A 26,200-nucleotide genomic window follows, 5' to 3' on the forward strand; every position below is an offset into this window, starting at 1 on the left:
CCTGGCTGGGATGGACACAGGGACAGGCAGAGACAGAGCCCGACGGATCGCGGGATGCGAGCGAGCATCCACCCAAAAAAAAAACACCCAGCCACAAACCATTCAGCACCATAACTTCCACATTAATTATTTTCTAGCACAAGGCGTCGCGGGGCACGACTCCCTTACAATTTATCCAGAATCCTATTAGCTGCAGGCCCAGCTCCGGGCGCCTCCATCCCGCGGGGCGGGGGTCGGGCGGTGCCGGGGGATGGAGGCACCGGAGAGGCTCCGGGGCCGGTTCGAAGAGGGCGCCGGCGGCGGCGCGGGGTGACGCGGGCATCATGTGAGCGGCCCCGCTCGCTCCCAGCGTGCAGTGTGGGCCCGCTCGCCCCACCCCGCGCTCCGCCGCCGCGGAGCCGCTCAATAGGGGAAGGGGAAAAAAAAAAAAAAAAAAAAAAAAAGAGAGAAAGGGGAAAAAAAAAAAAAAAGGAGGAAAAAAAAAAAATATGAGGGAGAGAGCAGGAAAAATAAAACGGGGAAAAATCCGCCCGTGAGGGGACAGGTTGTGCTCGGGGCACAGAGCAAACGGGCTTTTTTTTTTTTTTTTTCCCTTGCTTTTTTTTTTTTTTTTTTTTTTAATTTCATTTTGTATTTTCTTCTCGCCGAGAGGATTCAGCCGCCTGGGAAACGCATGTGAAAAGAGCAGCAGCAAGGAGAGGGGAGGAAAAAAAAAAAAAAAGGAAAAAAAGGGGGGGCTTGGCTTGGACCCCCCCGCCCCAGTGCGGGAGGAAGGACCCGCGGCGGCCGGAGGGCGAGGAGCTGCGGCGGCCGGCGAGGGAAGGGACCGGGCTGCGTGACCCCCGCGGCGAGGGGGGAGAGGCGAGGAAGAGACGTTTCCCGATCCTCCCCGCCGAGGATTTGGGGAGGTTTCCGCGCCTGGAGCCCGTGCCTTTGGATCTAAAGAGGATTATTATTTTTTTGGGGGTGGCACTGAAGCTGGATTTGTTCCTGTGCGTGCGGCGCGGGGGGGGGCATTTCTGCTGCCTCTAGAGGAGCCGGCGGCCCGGCCGGGGCGCGGAGATCCCCGCGGATCGCTCCGCACCCCCCGGGAAAGGTGCGCCGAGGGGATCGGCGGGGGGCGGGGGAGGAGAGGCAGCTGCAGCTGCCGGGGAGGAGGCCCGGCGGAGCGGCAGCAAAGTCATCGCTATCGGCCCCCCCTCGGCTGGCTTCGGGCTCGGCGCTCTCCATGTCTCTGGCTCTGGGCAGCGGCCGCCACAGCAGCGAGTAGGGGGGGAGGAGGAGAAGGAGGAGGAGGAGGAGGAGGAGGAGGAAGAAGAAGGGAGCCCGGGAGTGCCTCCCTCCCTCCCTCCCCCCGGCAGCCCCGGCCGCCTCCCGTCCCCTCGCCCCGCGTCCCTGCCTTCCCCTCCCCAAGATGGGCTGTTTAGGGAACAGCAAGACGGAGGATCAGCGCAACGAGGAGAAGGCGCAGCGGGAGGCCAACAAGAAGATCGAGAAGCAGCTGCAGAAGGACAAGCAGGTCTATAGGGCCACGCACCGGCTCCTCCTGCTGGGTAAGGGGTCGCGGGCCGTCCCCTCCCCGCCGGGGCAGCGGCCCCAGCCCGGGCACGGCGAGGCCGGGGGAGAGAGGTGGGGCCGGGGGGGGGAGCGGAGCCGCAGGGCCCACCCGGGGCCGCGGGGATCCGCTATAGCAGCGCCCGGGGCGGCGGGGCCGGGGCCGCCGGGGGGACCGGCGCGGTGCGGGGGAGCGGCGGGGAGGGCTCGGGCAGCGCCCGGGGCGCTGCGGGAGGGGCCGGGGCAGGTACGGAGCGGCGGCGCGGGGCCGCTCTCCGCCCGCGGGGCAGCGCCCGCCGCCGGGGCGGCAGCGGGCCTCGGGCGGCCGTGGGGAGGGGGCCGGGGATGCCGCGTTGGGGCCCGCGGGGAGCCTGGCAGATAAACAGGGCAGGGCAGTGACAGCGGCCGAGGGCGAACGGCGCGGCGAGCGCGGGAGGGCCGGACACCGCTCCCCGCGCCGGGGCCGGGGTGCCGAGGGACGTGCGGCCAGGCCGGGGAGAGGAGGAAGGGGAAGGGAGGAAGTCGGGGAATCGTTTGGGGGAAACGGAGGGAGGATGTCGGTCCCGGAGGGAAGCGCGGCCGCGCTGGGGCCGCGGAGCAGCGCAGGGCCGGGCGGGCACGGCCCCGGCCCCGGCGGGCTCGGCACCCTCCGCTGGCGCACCAGGAATTGAGGTACCGCGCGCTGGAGCGCTGGCAGAGCCGGGCTCCAGGTGCTCTTCCAGCGGCTCCTTTGGGTTACCTGCCCGTGTTTTTCAGGAGAGACATTTACAAATGCGGGCTGTGGCTTTCAGGGAACGGAAAGGTCCAAATACCGGTATCGGAGAGGACAAGCAAATGTTTGTCAGGCTCATTATTTCAGAGTATTTTGGAGCAGTGTTTTAGGATCAGATGCAGTTACAAGCCGCGGGTTGTTTTGGTCACGGCGAGGGACTGACTGCCTGTGCACGTTCTGCAGGGCTGTAGCGTGGAGCATAGGCTAGGCCTCGCCGAGCTGACTCAGTTTTGGGGGGAAAAAACCCTAACTGAAGGGAAAAAAAAAAAAAAAAAAAAATTTTTGAAGGCGGTGAATTTGGAAGCGTACTATCACCAGTAAAATCTTTCAAATACTCATTTGAAGAAAGAGACTTAATATAAATGGAGAGTGACTGTGACTACAGCAGCACCTGCAACACTAAGGAGCTTGCCAGGGCTTCAGCAGAAATCTTTTAACAGGATAATTTGGACTTCAGCTCTTGGGAAATGTCTTGGACTTCCAGATTTCAGGCTGAATATTACGTAGATACGTAGAAACTATTTGTCATCAGACGAGTTGCTTTCGTAAGAGGCAAAATTTCAGCAAACAGAGACATGATGGGCTTGCCTGGGTTTTCCTTCTGTTTTCTTTAGTTTTAGTGGCTGAAAAATAGTTTAGATACTTGCAAATAAAAATTTGCGTGTGTTTAGCAATGACAGTAAAGTCATCTGTATGTCTGTTTTAAAGTGATAGTTCAGCTGTTACAGTTTCTGCCATGAATTGTGGATAGTCTGTAACTCAGAGTCAGTAGTAAAAAATATAAAAGTTCACCTCCCTATTATTATCATACATTTCCTCTATAAGACATATGCAATAAGAAGCCAGGCACTTGGAAAGTGTTCTTAATCTTTTCAAATCATATTCAAATAACAACAAAGAAGAGCTGCTGAATATTCTAGTGGGTTTATGCTGCTGCTCGTAGGCCCCATCGCTGTACACGTGCTTGCCCCGCTGCCACGAGCAGTCTTGCTGAAATTAATGGAACTCTCCTTGGTGGTGAAGTTAAACGTGTGTGTGTAATTGTTGTTGAGAATATGGCTTTAACAAGCAGCCAAATACAGAGCTAGACTTATGGAGAAATGTAGGTGTAATACATCATTTTGGTTCATTGGTGTTGTATCCGATCCAGAGAACCAAGATGTGTTGATACCAAACCGTGTGTGTTTATAGCAAATGCAACAACTGTCCAGCCTCCTTTTTGGACCAAATGAGGTAAAGATTTTGGCTCCCAATGCTTATAAATATAAAATGTGATTTAGTGTTACAGCTGAAATTTAGTTGTTGTTAATATTTAAGTAGACATATGACTATAGTAAATACTGCTTTTGTGAATAATTTTTAGTTGTGAAGATGATCCAGTCTATCTTATCCCAAGATACTAATTCTTGATTGGTTTAGCCACCTGTGTTTATTGTGTGGTGCAGTCTGCCTCATCAGACAGAGGGTGCATGGTATAAAACAGCAGCTTAGGGGAGAAGTGGCGTGTGCATAAAGAGTTGTAGATAAAAACTGCTCTCTAAATACTTACAAAACACCAGTGAGCAAGGAGAAGGAAAAGGAGTAAGGCTCTGGGATTAAAGTGACAAAACATTCAACCAGGTTTTATGGAGAGCCGAGGAGGACTTGGGAATTCATGAGGGAGAAGGAAAGGAAGGGAGAAAGCAGAGGGGGAAAGCATTTGTGAAAAAATGAACCTTGAAATGTAGCTGCTAAAATACAGTTTTGAACATGAGGCTCAAAATGGAGGCTTGTGCTGTCAGTGTGTGCTAGCAGAGGCCTGACATCCTATAAATACAAACTGTACCTCCCTGCCCGTTCTGCCACAGCCGTATGGTTCCTGTGGGTGAGACACAGGCTGAGGAGGGGAGTAAACGAGTAGCCAGGAGATGCTAAGGGGAATCTTTCTAAATTTTGCCACGTTACGATACTACTCCTGCAAAAATATGTTTGCTTTATATAGAAAGAAAGCTGCCGATCTGGCAGCGTGGAGCAGCTCAATTAAATGCTGCTGTTGGAGTTGTTCAGCGTGCATGGAAAAACGGGTACTACAGGCAGATGGGCTGCCCTGTGCACTGGCATCCGAGCAGCACAGCAGAAATAGCATCCATCTACTTATGGAAACTGGAGTAAAGTGGAGTGGGGTTTTTGCACTGCGGGTTCAGAAGGGGAGCAGGGGAGAGCTGCAGGGGGGCTCTTTGGAGCAGGCAGCCACAAAAGGTGGTCTCTGCCTCTCGTTGTGTGTAGGGTCGATTTTGGAACGTATAGGGAGGGTGGGAGGCTGCTTACAAGACGCAGATAAGAGGAGGTTTTTTGTAACTTTGTGGGTGGAGGCTTAAAGGGATGCCTTCCTTTTTCAAATGTGAGTATCTACATATTTTATTCCGCGTGATTTAAGTTACGGAGTTTGACTTGGTGATGATGAACTGCAGCCAAACTTAAAATTCTTTAAGGATATAACAGAATTTTCTCAGTTTAAAAGGGACTTCAGTCAGTCTTCCCCTCTGTCAGATAGTAGTGACAAGGCAACCAGGTTGTGATGTTCCCTGTTGTCTTCTCTGTGAAATGTTGAAGTTGTCCATTTTCTTTCCAGATACTGCAATCTGCTTTTAACATTGACACTGGAAAAATGGACAGTGAAATGATCCAAGATTCAGATCTGACACATGACTTGAGCTGGGCATTTATTTTTAGCTACAACTGAAGTTTCCAGTGGCAATTATTTCTTTCACTTTTCGCTCTTGCACTGAGAAACCAAACTTTCTTGATTTTACCCCGAAGAAAAAAATTCTAGCGTGTGCCTTAATCACTTATGCTTCCTTCTGAAATCGATTTACTTTCATTTTCTAGGTGCTGGTGAATCCGGTAAAAGCACAATAGTCAAGCAGATGAGGATCCTTCATGTGAATGGATTTAATGCTGAGTAAGTGCATTTGCTTTTTCACTTTACAACATACCTTCCTCCTCTGCGCCACAGTCAGTGCTCCTGGTTTATATCTTGTGTATTTTCCTCTTGCTTCTGTTTCACTACCTCTAGAATTTGGATGTGTATTTTTAGATGAGATTAATAGATATTAACCTGAAGAAGTCGGGCACCAATCATAAGTAAGAGCAGTGTAAAATTATTTATGTCAAGGCAGACCTGATTTGATTAAGTTTTGAGTTTTGTGGGTTTGTTAACTACAGTTTCTTTCACAACATGGCTGACACTGATTTGCCTCAGCCATAGTACATTGATTCATATTGCTGTAAAGGTGCCTCTTGTCAGTGTACAAAACGAGTGCAATTTTCTTTATTTGGAGCAAGCAATTACTTTCTGTGTCCTCACAGAATGAAATTGTAGTCTGAATTTTGGAGATTTTGTTGTGTTTGTTTGTCCAGATGTTTGTGTTAAATTATCTTCTTAGAAACTTTTAATTTTTGCATCTAATATCTGTTATTTGGCAGTTGTGAAAAGGGGAATGGCATTAAGATAGGGAAAATGGATATCTTGTTGTTTGTCTGAGAAAGATTTATGTTTGCTAACTTTTTGACTAACTTTGCTAGAGAGTAGGAAGAGATTCTTTTGCACATTAATTTATGCTTGCAATTGTGTGTGTGTGTGTGTACTAAAAGCTGCTAAATTAATACTAATTGAATCAAAGTATTGGAATTTCAAAGCTTACTTTCTGTGCTTTTTTTTTTTCAGATTGTATTATTGGTTTTGTCTTGCTTGTTTTCAAACATAACAGTTTTGTACTGCCATCCTTTCTTTAGCTTTTAGTGGTATCGTCTATCTTGTGAACCCTGCCTTTTTGGGAAGGTTAAGCTTTCTTTAGTCTTCCAGTAGTTAATTCTTTAGTAAGAATATCTGAGCTAAAAGTTTAGCCAGGGAGTCTGGACGGTACTTCTTCCTAATCAGCAAATGATAGTTCAGCATAAGGTACACAAGTCTTTTGGATGAAAGTTCAGACTGATTCATAATAAATACGTTATATGCTACATGTTTTTAGCTCCTTTTTATAAGGAATATTTTCTTTTTCCAAAATAACTTTTTCATAAGTGCCTAGTCCTGCATCCTGTTACTGCTGAGCTGTCTCTGTCCTTTGGGCTGCTGCAGAGACCTCTTAAAAGACTTGTGTGACTTAAAAGACATGAATGAGTTGACTTGGTTGAGTAGGTCTCAATATTGGGTGCTGAGTAAAAAGTTCATGAATGAAAGTGGAAGTGGATCCCCGGGACCTTTGAAAGTATCAGTCCATTTAAGCAACATGGTTTTTCTAAGTTTTTAAGCAGATGGGCGCTCTTAGAGGGGTAATGATGCTGTGTGATGGATGGTGTATGATGTGGGTAGGTGACCTCAGCCCTGCAGGCTGCACACCCAAGTCTGTGTGGACCTGGGAGCCCAGAGACCTGTGCAGAACTGGCGGGGGACTGGGACACACTGGGATTTGCAGCAGCCGGGGGTTCCTCCAGTGTCTCACTGCATTATAGGTTTGGGCAGAGCTGAGCCCACAGCTGGAATCCAGGGCAACATGGCAAAATTTGGCCTCAGGAGGCTCTGCTGGCTTCTGCCTTCTCCGAGCAAGGGATTTGGATTACGGGGCAGCCCTGTGCCAGCACAGCCCTGCTGCCAATCACGGGGCATGTCCCTGTGCGGGAGCTGTGCGGGAACTGCAGGGGAGCAGCCCGGGGCTCAGGAGCTGGGCATTGTCCACCCAGGGCACTTTGTCCCTTTTGCTTGTCCTTTGCTGGGTAATACATGCTGGAACACTGAGGTGCATAAAAATCCAATACAGAAGTATGGGATATTTAAAGTACAAGGAGTAAGTTATAACGCATCATTTTTAGGGTTCTACTGCCAAAAATAATCAGTAGATCATAACATACACTTTACAGCAGGGAAAAGGCTGTTTTTCAGTGTTTTGAAATTCTTGCAAGTTACACATCTGTCCTTAAATAACTTGCATTTGCTTCCAAATAACTAACTGCTCTCTATGTTGTCTCGCTTTCCATTACCCTTTTTGCCTGATTCACTCCCTTTCTGCCTTGCTTACCTTGTGGAAGAATGATGTGGGATTCAGCTAATGAGAGAAATAGCATGGAGTTTTTTTTTTGAAGGGTAGGAAGAGCAAAGCATTACTTCTCTTCATGTCCTGATCAGTTGCTCTGGAATATAAACATGTTTGCATACAACACCACAGCTGATGTGATGAATAGCAGGAGAGAGATGCTGAAAACAGTAATATACTGCAGATGAGGAGACTTTCCTTTAATTTTAGTGTACTTGTACATAACTAGTTTTGAATTATTTCTGTGTATTATTATTGGTGCAGCTTATTCTTGTGCTTTGAAAGAAATCCAGCTTAAAGTCCTGTCTTAGAATTGTTTGCCTTTGGTTTTGTTGCCCTTTGGCAATGAACAAGGGAATCAAAAGTTTTTATTTAGTGTTGCTCTTCTTGCTGGTGACTAAACAGGATATCCAGTGCTAAAAGTGCTGGCCTACTTCAGTGAGTGTGAGGGGATTTTATTTTGTTTGGTTTTAGGATTCTGCCCCTAAATAATTGAAGTTGTCGTATGCCTTTAGGTGAATTGTAGCATTTAGCAAGGTGAAATCTGTGTAGTTCTACAAAACTGGAATTTCCTCTGGGACTCCAATTCTCAATCCCTTTAGCTAATTAATTATTTGAGGAACTGTATGGAATCAGGTACTCCAGGTAATTAATGTGCTGAGTAGTTAAAGCTAAGATTAATCTGATGGTGGTTAAAGTTGTAGGCAAGTTAACTACAGTAAAGACTATTTTTTTTTTCAATGTTCCTTTTATAATTTGTAGTTGAATTAGAGACAGAAGTGCATTTTTTTTTTCTGTTGCTGTAGTGGAGCTGGTGTGTGGGATGTAAGAGTGCTGTGGCATTGGTAAGGGGAGTTGAGTATTGGAGAAGCAAGGCATGTTCTACAGCAGAGGTTTTTCTACATGGGGTTTTTTGGAAGGGCTTAGCCCACTTTCAGCTCTTGCAGAATGGCTTCAGGTGGCCATGCTATCATCTGACATCTTCCTGCAGCAATTCCATGAAAAATGGGAGTTTGGCCACCCCACAGTATTTTTCCAGTGTTCCTGGTCTTTAACATGGAAGAGCTGCCTTCTAAGCAGAATGAGGAAGCCGTATCAACCAAATTTTCTGCTCTTTGCATTACTCCCAACAACAGAGGCCCTTTTGATGTAGAAAGGGTTTAAATTTGGCTTTTAATAGCAGGAAGCCTGCGACTTCCCTTCCTTTCCTTCCCTCCCTCCTCAACACTTCAACTGTCTTTTCATGAGGCAGTTCCAGAGGAGTAGGTATCTACTGCTGCAGACAGTATTTTGTGAGTATCCACTGATAAGGTGGAGCCAAAACCTTCTCTTTTTGACTGTGCAGAAGTTTAGATGGCAATCTTCCTGAGCTGGGAAGGATGAAAAATGGGAAAGGGAGGATAGGAGGAGTAATGAATACAGTTGGAAGAATTAAATGTGTAGCTCAGGTTGAAGAGGAAAAGAAAACTCCTTTTTGTGCTATTTAGAGGCTGGGGTTCTTTGCTACTAAAAACATGGCCTTTCACTTACTTCTGATTTCTTTAAGTCATCTTTCCCCTCTATGATCACTGTTGCTTTGGCTGACAGACTCTCAGGAGAGAGTCATTGTCATGCACAATTTTAGAAAGCGAGGAATAATTGGCATGGGCAAGAGACAATCTTGAAGTGTCATGGGAAAAACTGGGACAAGCAGAAATATTTAAATAGAAATAAATAGTTGAAATGTGACTTACGAAATCCACTACAAAGATTGACAAATAAGGGGAATATGCCTTTGTGATTATTAAGTTTGGATAGTGTTTAAGATTCAGGAAGTCTTGAAGTTACAGGAAATTCCAGGTAATGCTTTTCAGCCCAAATTTCCCAAATGATGATGTAAAATGTTGACACTTTCTTGAACTAATATGTTGAAGTGCTGAATAGGAGTTTGTGTATTTATTAAATCTGGTAGTGTTGACGGCATAAGCAGAGCTCAATAGCTTTGTTTTCAAGACTTAGATGACAAATATATTTGCATTTCTCTTGTACTTTTAAAAATTATTTTCTCTTAGCGGTAAAGCTAGGAAAGCCAGGTCACCCTCTTAGAGCTTTTGAACATTTTCTCTTTTCTCACCAAGATTTAGGAGTTTGTGAGTCAGATGGTTTCTAATCTTCTCTTAATACATCCATTACCACCATTATGTCACATAAAGCAGTAAATAATATTATCTAATCATTCTAGTCAGTGTCCGTCTCTTGTAAGTGGAACAACTTCTCGTTCAGTAACTTTACTTTTCAGTTGTCTGATACTGTGGGTTTTTTTCTAACTTTGGTCTTTTTAGCCACGTGATTTTATGGAAGAGAAGTTAATGTTACGAGTGAGGGAAAAGTATAATATTTGTAACTAAGTCTTCCAAAATAGTGAATTCCCTCCTAATGGCTAATATTAGCTTGTATACACAAATATGATTGCTGTGTTTTTATAGTTCCTTTACATTTGTGTACCAATCCCATGTTTTCAGAATGGTCACTTCAGCTCCTTGCCAAGAAACAAACAGACTTTATTGTGTTTTACTTGACTGGCAACAAAAGTAATTTTTTCCTGGTGTTTGAGTAAAATTGAAAATTGGAGTGGGGGAGGCTTGGGGTGTGTGATTCCCCCTCGGCCATTTCTTTCTTTCTTTGCATCGCAGTGTCTGTTAAGAGGCTTCTGGCACACACTTTTGGGGTTTTTTTCTCAGCTCCTGTTCCAGGACACCAGTGATGTGCTGGAAAATTTGTGTGTACACATCTGTTCAATTCCATCTGAACAACTGGCTATGGTGTTTGATCCAAATTTGTGCTATAGAACATGAAGTGGGCAAAGAGGGGAGGAGGATTTGTGTTTCACTCAGTTTTAGGTCTTGTCCTGAGACCTGGCAAAGTTGTATAGTTGAATTTTATCAAAAGACAAAAGGTATGCCAACAGCTAATGAAAAAGAAGATAAGTTCTTTTTCTACTATGAAAAAGAACTGACTACTGTATATAGCTCGTAAAAGTTTATGCAAAATGTTTATACAAGTTAAATATAACTTTTATCAACTTGAAAGAAATGGGAGGCAATACCTGGTGATGTTAAACCACCTATGCAACCAGGCAATTCCTTAGTTGTTAGAATGTTAAGAGAGTTTTACCTCTCTGATATTTTTTTTTTTTTTTTTTATTTATATTTTTTTTTTTTTTTTTTTTATTTTTTTTGTTTATTTTTTTTTTTTAAACTCAGTGAAGCAGCATTAAGATTTTTTTACATATAACAAAAAAGGAAAAAACCTTCTGAGTTTGGGATGGGTTTTTTTTCAAGTTTCTTATGGGATCTTGCCTGAAGATATGAGTCATTGTCCATTAAGAACTTGTGCAAATACTTTGCAATTTAGAGGTGCTACTCAGGTGTAATTTTTAAATGCTGTAAAATGAGTTTTCAGAAAATTTTGGTTGTTTATAATACCTGCACTGGGCCTCATTTGGCAAGGATTGTTAACATACTGTGACACTGAAAATTCTAACAGTCACTGGGATAACTCCTTCACCTTGCTTAGGGGCTTTCTGAAATTAAGCCGTTAAAATATTTCCATGTGCAAGTGAAGTGAATTTTTTTTTCAGGGTAAAAAATTGTGTATTTAGGTTCCTGAAATACTACATAAAAGTAGTGCATGAAGGAATCTAAAAGTTTATAAAGCTGGTTAGTTTTATTGCTTCTAGATGCTCGTGGTAGGCTCAGGTTAACCATCAGTGGAGAGATGACAGCACAGTGTTCAAAGAAAGCATTGACTTTCGTTTTTACATTTGTGCTTTGTTTTCACATGGGTAAAAGATAGAAAGTGTGAATTTAACATAATTTCTTTATTTTCATGGGAAACATGGTACTGCTCAGAGCAGAAGGTGCATCTTACCTGCATTTACTGGTTGGGAAATGCTGAATTCTCCTAGGAAAGCAGTATTTAAACTGCCAGTTTTATGTTGTTACATGTTGAGAGCGCTTTGTCCTTTGAATTACTTTTCCTGGCTTGCAACTTGCCATTTGTGCTTTCAGTTAAATATTTCAGTTTTCTGAAAAAGAAACCCAACAACAGAAAAAACCCAGTAGTAAACTCATCCCTCAAGCTAAGTTTGCATATGTTGCAGACATGATTTGGCATATAAACGGACTGGCCAAAAATATGGCAGTAGTTCTATTTGTTTTGAGGTTTAAATTTCACAAAAGCTTTTTAAGTATGCAGCTATCAACCTAGGAGAAAGCTTTACAGTTGTAGAGAGCTTGGAGAGCAATAACTATGAATAGCGGAATAAGCACGAGTGATGTAATCTGAGAAGCAGAAGAGAGAGACAGAAGAGAGCTTAAGGCTTAACTATGTGGAAAACATTGTGAATGGGTCTGCAAGGGTTTTGACTTTTGATGGTAGATGTGGGATTTTACTCATTAGTTTTGGTAAAATCAAACAAATGTGCAAGTTTCCTTTTATTTTCCCAAACAGAAAATAAACCGTTCAGTGGGTAGCTGAGTGAGTGAAGTCTGGGTTCTGTAACTTGTTCTGTCTTCCAAATCCTTTCTCCCCAGCAGCATCTGCAGCTCCTCTTTGGGACTTGTGGTTTTCTGAGTGTCTCCTGTTTCCTCCACTCCTCGTTTTTCTCCCTGATGCAACACTGATTCCTAAATTTTCCTGCATCAGCCCACCCTTTATCTTCCCTTTTCTGGTTTTCCTGTTACCTGGACAAAGTCAGAATGTGTTGTGGCTGGTTTAGATCTACATGAACTCTTCCTGCTTTTCCTCATTGGAGTGCTAATTTTGGTCTCTTTTCTACTCAGCCTCTGATTTTCATTTCTGGAAATTAATTTTGCAGCAGGAATGCTTCTTCAAGTTTGGTTGCATAGCAGAATCTGGGGTAGAGTGAGACTGAGGAAAAACAGCTAATAAAAGTCTTACTCTTTCTTGGTTCACTCCAGATTTACTTTTTTTTTTTTAAATATTTTTAGTTTCCACATTCATGAGTTAAAGTGGAAGTGGTGTATTTTTCTCTGTTTTCTTATCTTAAGCAAACATCTAGTAGTATAAACCAATGTATCATGTTCTATTTAACTTGTTATTTAATAAATCACAAGCTGTATTAAATACTGCAAAAAACTTCAGATAACTTCAAAAATATAGCTCTCTGTGGAGAATATTAAATGTATATCTATATTCCACATTTCTGTGTCCTTTCTGAAAAATTTCACTGGGTTTTCCAGGTTTTCACCAGCTTTTCCTAATAATTAGATGGTGCAGAGTGGCTACCTTTTCTCTAGCCACTGCTGCAGAATCAGCAGTATGTGAAGAATTTTCTTCTGTAGTATCTCATTATATTTCTTACTTCCCATATATTTTGGATGGACAGACTGCGCAGTACTCTGATTTTTCAAAAAAGAAGTTTTTACTAATTTTTCCAGATGGACGCTTGAGCTAGTTTATATATGAACAGAATGCTCCTTATCATCTTAAACTTATTACAGTTACCTTTTTGATATTAAAACTATTCATTTACATTATTGCAAACCCTGAAGAATTCACTTGCTTCATGATATAGCTACATTTTATCTCTTGCCAGTCATTCCAGCTGGGAAATTATTATTTTTTTTTCAATTTCATTATGTTAAAACCTTGTGGTTTTGTCCCATAAGATAAAATGTATTATTAATAAAAGCTGTGCCTTTCTCTCCTCCTTCTAGCAGTCTAGATATGAGTGGGATTTCTTGTTCCTGTTTCTTAGGATGTGAGCTCCTGTGTTGTTCTCCTGGGCTGGGGGAGCAGGTTTGGGGGGTTTTGAGGCATTTTTCTATAAAGTGGAAACACTTTTCTTCTTGCAGCTCTGTGAACATCCTTCCCCAGCATCTCAGAGCAAGGCAGGCAGAGCTAAGGCTTTGAAGTATAATCCAGCAGGCAAAGTTATCTTTATTTTTAGATATATCATGCATTTGTCTATTAGGGTTGCCCAGGTCCCATCTCTGATGAAGAGCTGAGATACACAAATTGCTCAGCTAAATCTTGGTCATTCAGAGCTCTCAAGTTGAAATGAAGGAATTTCCACTGATGAGCGTTTTTTTTTAGTATAATTTGAATCTTGATGTTAAAAATAGCATGCCTTACATTTTACTTAAACAGTTGAACCTTGAATTAATAGTAAATTCAAGATTTAGGATACAGTGCAAGTGTAGCTGCATCAGCTTTTAATAGTTACTTCTACAACTGTACTCTAATGTAAATATGCAGTTAATTAGAATTACTTGTTTACATCTGAGCTTGCTTTGAGGAGCAAATGCATTGAGGGGTGTTTTTGACAGCTAAGAGGCAGAAGCATCCACTTTTTGAAAAATATAGCAGTGAAATATCTCAGTGGGATGTTTTGTTTCAAGGGGTTTCTGTTACAGAAGTACAGGAAAGCTCGTGCCCTTCTCTCTGAGCTACCTGTTGCTGGCTGTATTCTCCACAGGGCTATTGAATAAGTCATTGCATTCACTTTTCTTTTTAGTTAAGGCACTAGAAAATAATTATCTCTCCCAACTGCACCCTTGCAGCCTCCCAGGAGTGGTGGCTGAGCTAATGGAGCAGGCAGAGGTGTGCAGGTTTTCCTTCTGGGGTTTGGGGTAGTCCCAGGAGATGCTGCATTTAGCTTTGAATGGCACCTTCACAGCTTGCTGGGGATTTACTGCTGCCTCCTTCATCCCTGGGATTTAAACACTCCCTTCTTGTCTGGAGATCTTTGGTTTCCTTCAAGTTAAGACATTTTTATTCTGTTTTGACAGTACAATTATCTGCATAATAGAACTGTTCATACTGATTAGAAAATGTTGCAAGGAAATGGGTGTTTGTGAAGTAAATTTCTTCCTTAAGTTTGTAGTAACAAAGAATGCCTTGCTTTAATCTTGCTTTATTTTAAATTTTTTTTTTAAATGTAGATAAAAATGTGTAGTGGGACTCAGCACATTAAGCTCAGAGAACTACATGTGATGTTTCTTTTAAACCTGATCATTTAAATTAAAATAGGCTAGGCAAATTTGGTTTAATGTGGCATTACTATGGAAAAATTAAACTAGTTGGTTTCATTAATTTCAGTTTACTTGCACAATAGTGACTGGCATAGATTTGTTTGGGTTTTTTTTTGTTTTTAGCAGGTTAAGACTATTTAAGATAAATATGAAAACCTAGAGTTGTAACAACTTTTTTTTTTTAATAAGCAGAATATAGTAATCCTGATGACATAGGCATTTACTGAAATGATTTTATTGAATATATTCTGAAATCAGAGTGTAATCACAGCACTGCATTATTCACGGAAATAAAACCAAAACTATAAGCACAATACAAAGCCCAGGAAAATTATTTATTCTTTAAATGAGAGAAAAAACTGAGAAGGAAGGGGCTCAGTTAAGCACTTGGGGTTTTCAGGAAAGCTGGGACCACTCAGTCTCAATCTCCCACACAAACCCCAAGCCCGTGTGCAGGTCAGACAGAGCAGCACTTTCTACACTTCCAAATATTTAACAAAACAGTTGCAGAGCTCAGTGTCAATAAAAAAATTAAGTTTCCGAGTACTTTGTCGCCATGTCTTCTGCAGCAAGCTTGTTACACAACTTTCTGGAATATTTGCTTTAATGGGATTGTGTGGGGTTTTTTTTTTGTTATTAAATTTCTATGTTGTGGGAAGCTACTGGATTTTCAGTTCTGGGTTTTGATGCATTCTAAAATAGATGCCTGGAAATTGGATGCAACCTTTTAATTTTGCTATGTCAAAATGATTAATGTTGTTTCGAAGTAGTTACTCATAGGAACACATTCTGCTTAGACGGAACGTTGTAGATAAAAATATGCTCTGTAATTTACACATAGGAGACCTGAAAATCTGAAATATAACTATTTTGCCTGTCAGTTTTTTGAACTGGAACTGTGTCACTCTTAATTTCCCCAACTCTTGGGAACTTGGGATGCTCTGTGCTGCCTCTGTGTTTTGCTTTCACTTAATTGGACAGTCTTCATTTTATGTAATTGTATCTTATGCAATCAAATGTTTACTTTCCTTATGTCAATTACCGAAGAACTTGGGAGCGTTCTGTTACCTAAGAATCTTTTTGGCACTGTAAAATAAGGGGCAAGAAATGAGTGAAAAAGATTGAGTTTAGTAAAACATTTCTGTATTCTGTGCAGTCACAGCAAGTTGGGAAAAAACATTTCAAAATCACGTAGGCAGCGTAATGTCTGACTTTTTCCTCACAGTTTTATTCCTGCTGAACAAATTTTTAAAATGTACTTTTTTCTGGGATTTGCTGGAGTAAACCAAGGCCTCTGTTTTCCTAACTGAAATTCATATGTTCCATTCTGATAATAATTTCAGACAATTAGAAAATAGGATTTTTTTTTCCACTTAATTATTAATAATACTGTTTGGGCACAGATATTTTTATTTTTTTTTTAACTGAATGCAAGCGGTAAAGTTATACATAGTTAGGTAGAGAAAGTAGACATATTCTACATATATTATGCTTTACCCAAAGATAGTATGTTTCCATTTTGGATAATGCTGCAACTAGAAAGGGAAGTTTTGTGTCTGGTAGAAGGACAAATACTGGGATCATCTCTGTGTGATTCTATGATTTTGTTGTGGAAATAGAATATGGGTATTTTCAATAAACAATGAAGAAAAATCCCAGAGGAAATCCTGTGAGAAACTATGGGAAGCACCAATTTATATAACTTATTTATAATTATTACTGGGAGGGGTGATCTGATAAGTTGTACTTCAGAAATTTGTTTTAATGCAGCTGAACATGAGAGAGTCCCGCAGGAGTCAGAGTTTAGATTGTATCTGTAAAATTGGAAAAGGACTCGAAAGTCAATTAGTTAAATTACCTTAGTATGGTTTGGGATGTTTTTTGTAGCAAAAAGACAAATGCAGGCTTGGATGACTAAAAAAAGGGAAAGTGAAACATTAAGTGATAAAGGGGACTTCCAAATCTGATAAGAGTGTTATTAAAATAGTATATCCCATGCTGGTGCTTTCACTTCATGAAGGATGTGGAATTATTGGGAAGAAGTTAAAAGTAAAAGCCACAGGTGTTGTCCCAGGTCCAGAAGAGGGATGTCAGGTGTGATTTCATGGCTGTATAGAGGTGGTGCTGTGTGAGAAAGATGCCTAAGAACAAGGCAGGCATGAGACTGACTTCCTTAGCATTTGAGATACTTTATTTGAAATAATTTGTTGGGTTAGAGGAAGCTTCGTTTAAGCAATCTTACAAAGGTAGGGGTTTATTTTTAAACCATATTTCAATCCACCTGAAGATTCATCTTTCCTGATGCAGGTGTGTGTGCTCAGGATGCCCACTGTGGCCTGGGGGAGCTCAAAGTCTGATGCACGTGCTGCAAATACTTCCTTTTCCTGAGCATTATTATATATTTGCAATTCTGAGTTGGTGTTTGAAGCCTTGAAACCTTTCAGCCCCGTGTCTGCCCACAGGCATCAGAGAGGTGGGGAAGCATGGGGGTTGACTTTTGGTTTTGGTTTTTTCCCTTGAGATAATTCTGCTGCTTTTTTTGTCACTGTTTTCACTTCCTCCTGAAGCATCAAAGATCGAGCAGGGTCTAAGGTGATGTCAGAAGATCCTCTTTTGGGGCAGACTGCTTGATTCTTACTCAAGTGATGCAGATAAAGTTAGTTGAAGAGCTTAAGATAAGAGCTCTTTCATTAGGGACGGCTAGGCTTGTTTCCATCTTCTGCACAAGGCTTTCTTGACCTCCTTGGATCATTAGAGCAGACTTTTTGTTAAGCAGTTCTCTGTCCTTGCAGGAGTCCTGGGTGCTCAGTCCTTACCTCATTTCAAATTGTGACTTTCAGAATAATTGTTTTATTTGAAATTTCATCTCAACACTAAAGCATATGGAGAAACACAGTGGCTTGTGATACACTGAAAGGCAAACTGAAGCATTCAACTATCCTCTCTGGCCTAAAATTCTTCAAAATACTTAAAAAGTATCTGTGTTTTCCTGACTGTTCCGTGCTGTTCCAAACTGCTAGCCCAGGTTAAAGCTCTGGTTCTGAAGCCTGTTCTGGAGAGAGAGACATGTATGTGGCTGAGGAGGTGCCTGACTGGATTTAGTGCTACTCTGTGATTATGGATCTCTGAAAGAAACAGCAAAATTTCACTTTAGTGTGTAATTCCAATCAGTATAGTTAGAGCGCATTAGTATGTCCTAATGAAACCAAATATAGTTCTCTTCAATTCCATTCATTCTGGACCTTATCTCTCCTTCTGATATGTCTCACTAGTTGCCAAGCAACCTCAACAGTAGTTCTGCACATCCAGCAGCATTAAAAAAAAAAGTGATTAGTTGTTGCTGAAAATAAGATGCCTTCTGATGACATGAATGAAGAGAGTTACGAGGGAAGGAAATGGGGAGTGGCGAGTTTGGAGCTGATGTTCTGAAAAAGCTAATAATATTTAGCACTTAAGTAGTGCTTTTTATTTTCCAAGTACTAATCAAGCAATCGTAAGATTATTAAATAAAGACTATTTTTTTCCTTTCAGTGAGTGATGCACAATTATGTTTATGCTTCCTAGAGTAGAGGGCAGATTTAATCCCCAGAGTGAAGAAATTTAGTATATGTATTTCTTCTCTGACCTGTATTGACTTCCTGTGTTTCTAGTTGGACTGCAGATTATCTGCAGGGTTTGGGAAGATTTTTCTTTGTGTGTTTGCTGATATGTAGCCAGCGTTCTCTATTTATTTCATGCAGATGCACCTGCAGCGTTTTGGGTTTCATTAAAATATTTATCACCTGCAAGGCCTTCCAGACTAGAAGTATGAAAGATTGTGTGTAGGTCCTTTATTACATGATAATGCTGTAATGCTATAAAGCAATAAATAGAACTTACTTTTATATTCTGTCTTCTGTGAAAAATGTGATCCGAGAAGCAAAAAAACTACCATAGGAAAAAACATCATAAAGGAAGTGAAAGCTGATTTGGGAAATAGTTATGGGTTTAGGTTATTCAAAAGCAAAACTTTGAGTTTTATGTAGACTGACTAAAGCAACATTATTGAGGATACACTTAAGTTAGAAACTATCTGAGTTAAGATTCCCTTAATTTGCGGTCTCCTTCATTAGGACACCATTCCACTGACTGCCTATATAAGAAGGTTAGTTTAAAACCTTAACTAACTCCTAAAAAGCAGTTTGAATTAAAATGTTGGGGTTTTTACAGCAGGTTCTGACACTGTGAACACTCAATTTCCCTGTCACAGTCTGCCTGGAGCTCCCAAGTTGTGTGCTGTGAAGGGACACCAGAGAAGCTGGGCTGTCCTACACGTTCTGGTCCAGAGGAGTGTTGGCCCCAGTCACAGTTCAATCCTCTCCTTCCCACTCATATTTTCCCTGAAGATGATGGTCTTAGGAAGATCCTTATTCCATTTCTGAGAGAGGGTAGTAAAGAAGGGATGTGCTGCAAATGTGTCAGAAACGGGGATGTGTCAATTTATACACAAAGTAGGATGTGTTGTGAGTTACACCCTCTGTGTCTGTGGCACACACATCCACGTGTTGGACATGCTCCAGTGAGGTTTTTTACACACATTTTTTACATGCCTTGTGCTCAGCCTGTGGTTACACACTGCAGCTCCACATGGGTGTTCTGACTCTATTCAGGATCAAATGAACAAATGAGGCAGGATTATTTAGGAGGCATTTGCTGTGTGATGCAGACAAACATAAAAAAAACGAGGCTCAGTGTGCAAATCCAGAGTTTATCCCTGCAAGGTGCTTCTGCTCTCCTGCTTCTGCAGGGGAGAAAGTGTTTTACTGGGAGACTGCTGCTTGGAGCTGCTGCTAACACGAAATCCACATTTTGAATCGGTCTGTGTTCATCTGAATCACAGACCCAAAGGAGTGCCTGCCTGAGAGGAGCTGGGTTTTGCTCAGTGTTAGGGGTGGTGGATTATTCTCCAGGTGTAGTTGCAGTGAATTTAAGTCAACTGGTTGTTGCTTTTAATGTGAGGACTAGAAACAGTACTAGATCATTCTAGGTTTAAGGATAAATTAAATTAGGAAGGCATAAAAAAGAACTACACTTGCAAATGGTTAAAACACAATTGAGAGGATTAAAACATAATTGAGAGGGTTAAATCATGAGTGAAAAAACATCCCAGTGTTACATAGTATTTTTACAGTGTTCAGCTTCGAAGGGTTATTTGTGTTGGACTAAAATCTCTTTTCACATTCTGCAGCTAATAGAAGTAATTTAGAGATAGAAAAATAGTCTGTGTGTGTCTGTGTGTGTGATGTGTATACAAAAACTGTTTGTAGTGGTGATATTTTTATCCTCATCTTCTAAGAGAAGACAGTCGTAGTTCATGCTTTTTTTATAATGCATAAAATACGTGGATTTTATCAGCTGCCCTCTTGCCTCTAGGCTTGTGAATAGGTTTGTCCATGCAAGATGTGGGTAATTAATATATGTGTGTATATATATATATATGTATGTGTTGTGTGTGATATGTTAGTTGCTGCACCAGTATTGCCATGTAAACTTAATTGCCCTTCTATATATTTATGTATTCTCTGTATATCTAGTTTTAAAAGGGTAAATATTATAAACTGGTTGCTCAAGAGCAGCACGCTATAAAAAAAGTAATAAGCACATCAGTAAAAGTGTTGGAGGTAGTAATAAAACTGCACCATAATCCTTCTACCAATTTATTGAACTCTAACTAGAGTTATCTATGACAATTAACTGCTGCATATTGTACATTAACCCTTTATAAGTAGCTGTGTATGTAGTGATACTCAGTATGGTCTCAGTGCCTTAAACTTTAGGTTTTTCATGCAAATGTGTCATCTAATTTGATTATACAGTTTGCTCCTTGCTTTCTCTTTTTATCCATCTTTCAACCAAAATAGGACACCCAGTTACTTTGAGGAGAACATCTTTGTCATAAAAATTAACGTCCTTTTTGCAGAATGAAAGTAAACACATGACTTACTCCAGATTTTTCATCGGTGTCTTTAAAAGTAATAATACTGCAAAAGGTGATAAACATTTAAACACAGCCATCTCTGCTTCATTGGAACACACAAATCCCGTGCCCTATTGGGTGCCCAGGGGTGGTTCTGGTTCCCAGAGCCATTTCCACCTGCTGAATGTTCACCAAGAGCTGTGTGAGCTCAGGAGTGCAGCTGCAAGTTGTGTTGCAGATGTATGGTACTGTGAGGTGAAATTATAAAGCATAAAGCATTATTTCTTATTAAATAGAGGAAGTCAGTCTAAGGTTTAAGTTTTCTAAATTTCTGTCTTCCAGAAGATGGTTATACTTAAAATGTCCTAAAGTTTCCCCAGACTGCTGAAGTGTGTTGGAAGTTGAGACTACAACTTTTTAAATTCAGTTGTTTGTTGCTGTGGCACAGGAGTTTCTCTAGATTTAGTGAGCGTCCCTGAATTCCAAGAAGATCCTTAAAATGGCAAGCAGTTACGTTTGAAGTTTGGATCTCATGATGTCAATACAGATATGTAGTAAAGTATTCCAGGTGTGGTGATACTTAATCATTAATGATTGAGACTTGGGGCATTTCCTGAATATTAATGCTGGATATGAATGTTGATTGCCTACGGTGAAATTATCACCCAGATACTTCATCTTTCCCCTCCCTTTTTTTATTGATTGCTATGTAGAAAAGGAGAAATGCAGAGCTAGGTCAGACAAATTTGAAATACTCCTGAGGCACAATGCTCAAGACAAAGCACTTGCACTACCTTCGTACCTTGTGAATTTCATAATTATCATGTAGTGTGAAAGTGCTGGGTTTTTTTTCCCCATCTAGTGACTTAATCTGTAGTTACACAGCTCAGGCTGTAAGTTGTCCACTGGGAGTTCTTCCCACAGAATCACTTGGCAGAATTCAGCATTGTCACAAGTTTCAAATGATGAAGCTGATGTAGAATTTTCTCTAATTGTGTAAGTTTAACTGCCACTAAGAGTTAACTGATATGATGCCACACCTTGGATGTACTTTAATACTTAATCTGCCCCTTAGGATAGGATTGACTAGCTCATGTCAGTGCAGTGCTTTATAAAAACTTACTCATAAAAATGTTAATGGCTAGGTTTACATTAATATTTTTAGAGAAATGTAGCCTTTTGCTGCCAACACCCAACTGTTAATAACCTATTAAAATACATGACTTAAACATTTCATAAATGTGTTTGGAATACACAGCATGTGCCGTTTGGTTATGTTGTGTTCTAGAAGTTTGAGCTCTTGAAAGGTCCCTCTAATTCCTGCACAAAAGTACAGGAGGAGGTGCCAGTGAATATCATAAGATGTAGGTACATTGGTGTGGTTATCTGATTTACAGGTAGTAAATTCGTAGGGCATTTCTGCATATTATTTGCATGTGTTGAAAATACACGCTTGTACCTGGTGGGAATAAACTTGGTTTATCTTTCTGTGAAACTTCGCACAGAGAAAGAGGTTTTTCAATCCTAAATGTTGAACATTTGGAAGGAAATGTCCCTCTTGTATGACAGTGAGGGTCCATTCTCCCTTTCTCCTCCAGTAGCTGGGAAGTATTTTCTTACCCCATGGCTAAGAAGCAGCTTCTTTTATTTAAATGAAAAATGTGTCATGTAGTCTGTTTTATGTATCTCATAAATAATATATTTTAGAATGTTGTAGATACTGATGATTCATCAAATTCCTTTAATCAAATCTGTGGTACTAAGCACACATTTTCTGTAGCACAGTGGCATCTGGTCTGCTGAAATTTCTAGGAAGAGAATTTCTAAGAATCAGCACAACATTAGTTTAGACCAGTGTTTTGTGTAGTCCAGTATTATGTGTCAGAAATGGCACTTGGGGAGGATTAGGGGGAAAAAATAAGAGATTCACTGTGATTCCTCTTCAAGTTCTGTCACTGCCACTTCAAGAACTCCAAGAAGCGAAATTCATACACATTTTGAAGTTGTCACGTTGAGTATGTGTCTGTTTCTTTAAAAAAGCTGGTACTTGAATAATCTAAAAAATACTCATTTTCCTTCCGAAGTTTCAAGTTTTCCTTTGTTGCAAATAGAATGCAAATCCAGGGAAACAGCTGTTTTGCCTGGTTTAATACGTCTGCATTAGCTGGGTGCCACTGAGGTCAGTCAGATTCAGGTAGAACCAAAGTATCTCCAGCTTCTCAAAGCTTTGCTGTGGGTTTGTTGAACCCAAGGTAGCAGCTGGTTGGATCAATAATTGTGCCCAAGCAATGCTATTTAAGTAATTTGCAGTGTTATACACATTATCTTGAATGTGTAAACTCTTCAGCTGTGTATAAGTTTCTCATTCAAACAGTATTATTTGTATTTAAAGGACCATATGTTGTGAAAGTAATTGGACAGTTATGATGAGGGGCTGTATATTCTAACTGATGAGTTAAGTATCAGCAAGTCATTTCTCACATAACTTTTGGCTAACATTCTCATTCATTACATACTGTCAGCATGAACTGTGTCTTTTACTTTTTTGTTATCATTTAGAAATGTCAGGTCAGGGCCAGGACATGATAATTGTGCCATTGTCACAGTTTGACTTAAATTACAACAATATAACTTCCCTTTTATCAAGGGAAATGAAAATAAATGTGCTTATTCAGGTATAATTAATTTCCAATTTTAAGCTCAGTAGAAGGTCATTCTTCTTGCAGGTTGAGTTCAAATATATTTAGGTATTAGATACATTAAAGTGAAAGTTTCTTCACATTGTGGCTTCCAAACTGCTTAATAAGAGCTGTTTGGAATTTTTCGACTTAATTTATGTTCCATTAGGGAAGGCTCTAGTTTGGATCCAGAATTTGTTTGTCCAAAACATCCATGAATTCTGGTTCTAAATTGTACCTTCCTGGTTAAATGAACTCCCTTGGCACTACAGGTGGGGTTCCCTGGAAGTCCAGAACTGTGGTGGAGTGAGGCCTGAATGTGTTCTCTTACTGTGCATTTTAAATGAGTGGGCATAATGGGAAATGCAGAATTTAGGTACAGGAACTGTATATTTTGTTTTCAGATTCATTCCTACAGCTCCTCTGTATCGAAGGAAGATTTTATTTTTCCCCTACTTAATCCAAAGCAAAATTATTTCAGAAGTAGCAGTACAGTGTTTCCCTTAATAAATTGACTCCAGCTTTTCTGTAAGTAGAGTCCTAGATGTCTAGAAAAAAATAGGTATTTTGGATGTCTTTTAGTTGACAGTGTCTTCTAAAGTCAGGCCAGCAAGAACGTCAGGTAGATGCTGTTGCCTGAAACAATATTCCCTGACACTGGCTGAAGAATTTTGCTAATGGGTTTAATGTGGTGCTGACGGTGTCTGTGCTTGGAAGGAAGTGAGGGTATTTTTGTTGTTGTTGCCTGGTAATATTTGGTGTTTACTTACAAATACTTTTCTTATATGATCTTCACTTCTGGTAGTGCAAAACTTTTAACAACTGGAAAATAAATTTAAATACCTTGTATCATATGAAGTGTAATTATAGAAATCAGTGTTGATACTTTAAATGCAGCTATTGCCTGATACTTGTTGATCTCTGGACCACCAGAGATAATTAGTACAAAAATACCTGAGTTTGGGCTTGTTACCAGTGTGGTGTAGCCTTTGAAACTGAGGGTTTTGGTGTCAAGTTGCTTTTGGAGAATTTCTTTACTCATAAATTTGTTTCCTTGCACTGTTGCCTTATGCTTCCTTTTTCCAGCGTTGGCTTTGAAATTCAGCGTGGTTTATCTCTTTTGCATGGCAGGTTGGTTATAAACAATTTCTGTGTTATTTCTGGGCTGTTAAGAGAGTAACTCTGCTTGTCTAAGTGTGGCAGGGTATCTGTGTGTAAACACACTGGAACTTTACTGAGCAGATGAGGAAAGTAGCTAACAGATACAATTTTCATTTAGCTTTGCTGAGTTTAAAGTTTAATTTGGCTGTACTTAGAGACTGCCTTTCTTAAGATCATAATTTATTGAAGTGATTTTTAATTTCTGTTACTTTGGAGAACTAAAACAGAGAAAAATTTTCAGAACATGAAACTAGCCAAAAACACTGGCAATTGCACAAGTAAGGTGCAGTGGAAAACTCCTCCTGTAATTTTACAGTTTCAGGAGACATAAGTGGTGTTTGTAAGAACAGGGGATTTGAAAAGATTAGAAAATAGATTTTAAACTTAGAGGGGAGTCTGTGCTTCCTTGAGAGGAGTCTGTGCTTCCTTGACTTCTTCGTCTAAAACAATAATTACAGAAGTTTCCCATTTTGAACAAACAAGTACTTTGGTTGTTCACTCAGCAGATATAAACTATACCTTTTTCTTTTACGTTGAGGCCAGCCTTAACTTGATCTGAATGACCTTTGCTGTAACCAGGCCAATGTTACTGTACCTCAGAGCTTTAGGGTTGGAACGTGCTAATCTACAGGGGAAAGTTTTGTGTTCCCTTCCAGCGATGTTCCAGGAGATGTTAGAGCAGCTTTGGTGTCCGCAGAGGGCTCAGCGGCACCACTGACAGGAGGAGACCTTTCGTAAGAAAAAGCAGGTGTTGGTTTAGACCAACAAGCTTTTTACTGCTGAAATCTTTTTTTAGAACGATGCTAAGACTTGTGCAAGATGTTCCCTGCTGGATTCCCTGTGGTGAGTGTTGTTTGGTGCCCACAGCAGCGTTGTTTTGTTGTAGTTGGTCTGAGCACTCTGGCTATGGGGGGAATTCAGCTCCTGTCCCGTGCCACCTTGAAGTTTGGCACAGTCTTGTATCAGTAAAAATTTAGTAGTAAAATCAGTGGTATGTGAGATGCAAAATAAATAGCAATGCAGTCAGGTTACTTGAGACAGTATGCAGGAGTTTTGATTTTCTGATCCAAATGCTCTTTCAGTGGAACTAACTCACACTGAATTTTGCTTGTTGTAATTCTCATTGTTAGGTGTCATAATACACTTGCTTCTTACTGCATAGATATTAATAAGCAGTTGTGTGACTGTGCCATTAACAAACCTTTATAAATATGAGGCTGAGTATTGATCTGTGAAGCTCCATATGAGCTGTAATCAGGGGTAACAGAGGTGAAGGGTTTATTTCTGGTGGATGTTGGTAGGTTTGCTCTGTTGAGGATTACCTGCTCCCTGACACTTGTGCCAGAGGTAAGGGAAGATCAATTAACAGCAAGTGTGACTCTGGAAAAAATATTTTAAAACCACCCTGAATGGAGAAGAAAGTGCTTTGAATTCCAGTTTGGAACGGAATTGAAGTGTGTCTGTGTTTGAATGTAGAGTGACAGCCCTGATTAACCAGTGGATTGCTGGAAGCTGTGAGGACACACTGAAGTTCTCAGTAAAGCACATTCCTTGTTTCAAAGGTGGAACAATGTGGCAAAATCATTGGCCATATTAATGTGAAATAAAGACAACCTCAGCTGAGTGTTGTGTGGATGCTGAGGATTTCACTCAGAGACAAGCGCAGCCCTGTATTTTTTTTTGCAAGCAGGGTCTGTGATGGTTTTTTGTTTTGGTTTGCTTTTGCCTGAAATGCAGTTTTGACCTCCTAAAGGTTTTTTTGAGAAAAGCTTACCTCTGTCATAGTTACTCTGAACTGCCTTTTGCAGACACAGCCACTTTGCCTCCTTTCCTGCTCAACAAGGATTCCAAGCTTGTGGCTCACACGGTACTGCTGTGATAGATGTGCACAAGTGAAGTAGAAATACTAGAAGTCAAGGATAAACTCATTTGTTATACAGAAATAACTATAAAACACTGTTGTGATGACTTAC

The 26,200-nt window shown here is 40.9% G+C and overlaps 1 protein-coding gene across 3 annotated transcripts in view; it reads left to right on the forward strand.

The window, feature by feature from the left end:
• The window catches only part of GNAS (GNAS complex locus), a 132,494-nt gene that overhangs the window by 47,075 nt on the left and 59,219 nt on the right, over positions 1–26,200 (forward strand). The window contains exons 1-2 of one of the 3 annotated variants that reach the window (XM_058850244.1): positions 407–1,553; positions 5,195–5,267. In XM_058850244.1, the coding sequence (XP_058706227.1) occupies positions 1,415–1,553; positions 5,195–5,267 (212 nt within the window). In that variant the 5' untranslated portion in view covers positions 407–1,414. Of the gene's footprint in view, positions 1–406; positions 1,554–2,075; positions 3,560–5,194; positions 5,268–26,200 lie in introns of those variants that run through there. The other 2 variants (XM_058850245.1, XM_058850243.1) reach the window with 2 other exon arrangements.

Source organism: Poecile atricapillus, chromosome 15, assembly GCF_030490865.1.
Source record: "Poecile atricapillus isolate bPoeAtr1 chromosome 15, bPoeAtr1.hap1, whole genome shotgun sequence".
Taxonomy (NCBI): Eukaryota; Metazoa; Chordata; class Aves; order Passeriformes; family Paridae; genus Poecile; species Poecile atricapillus.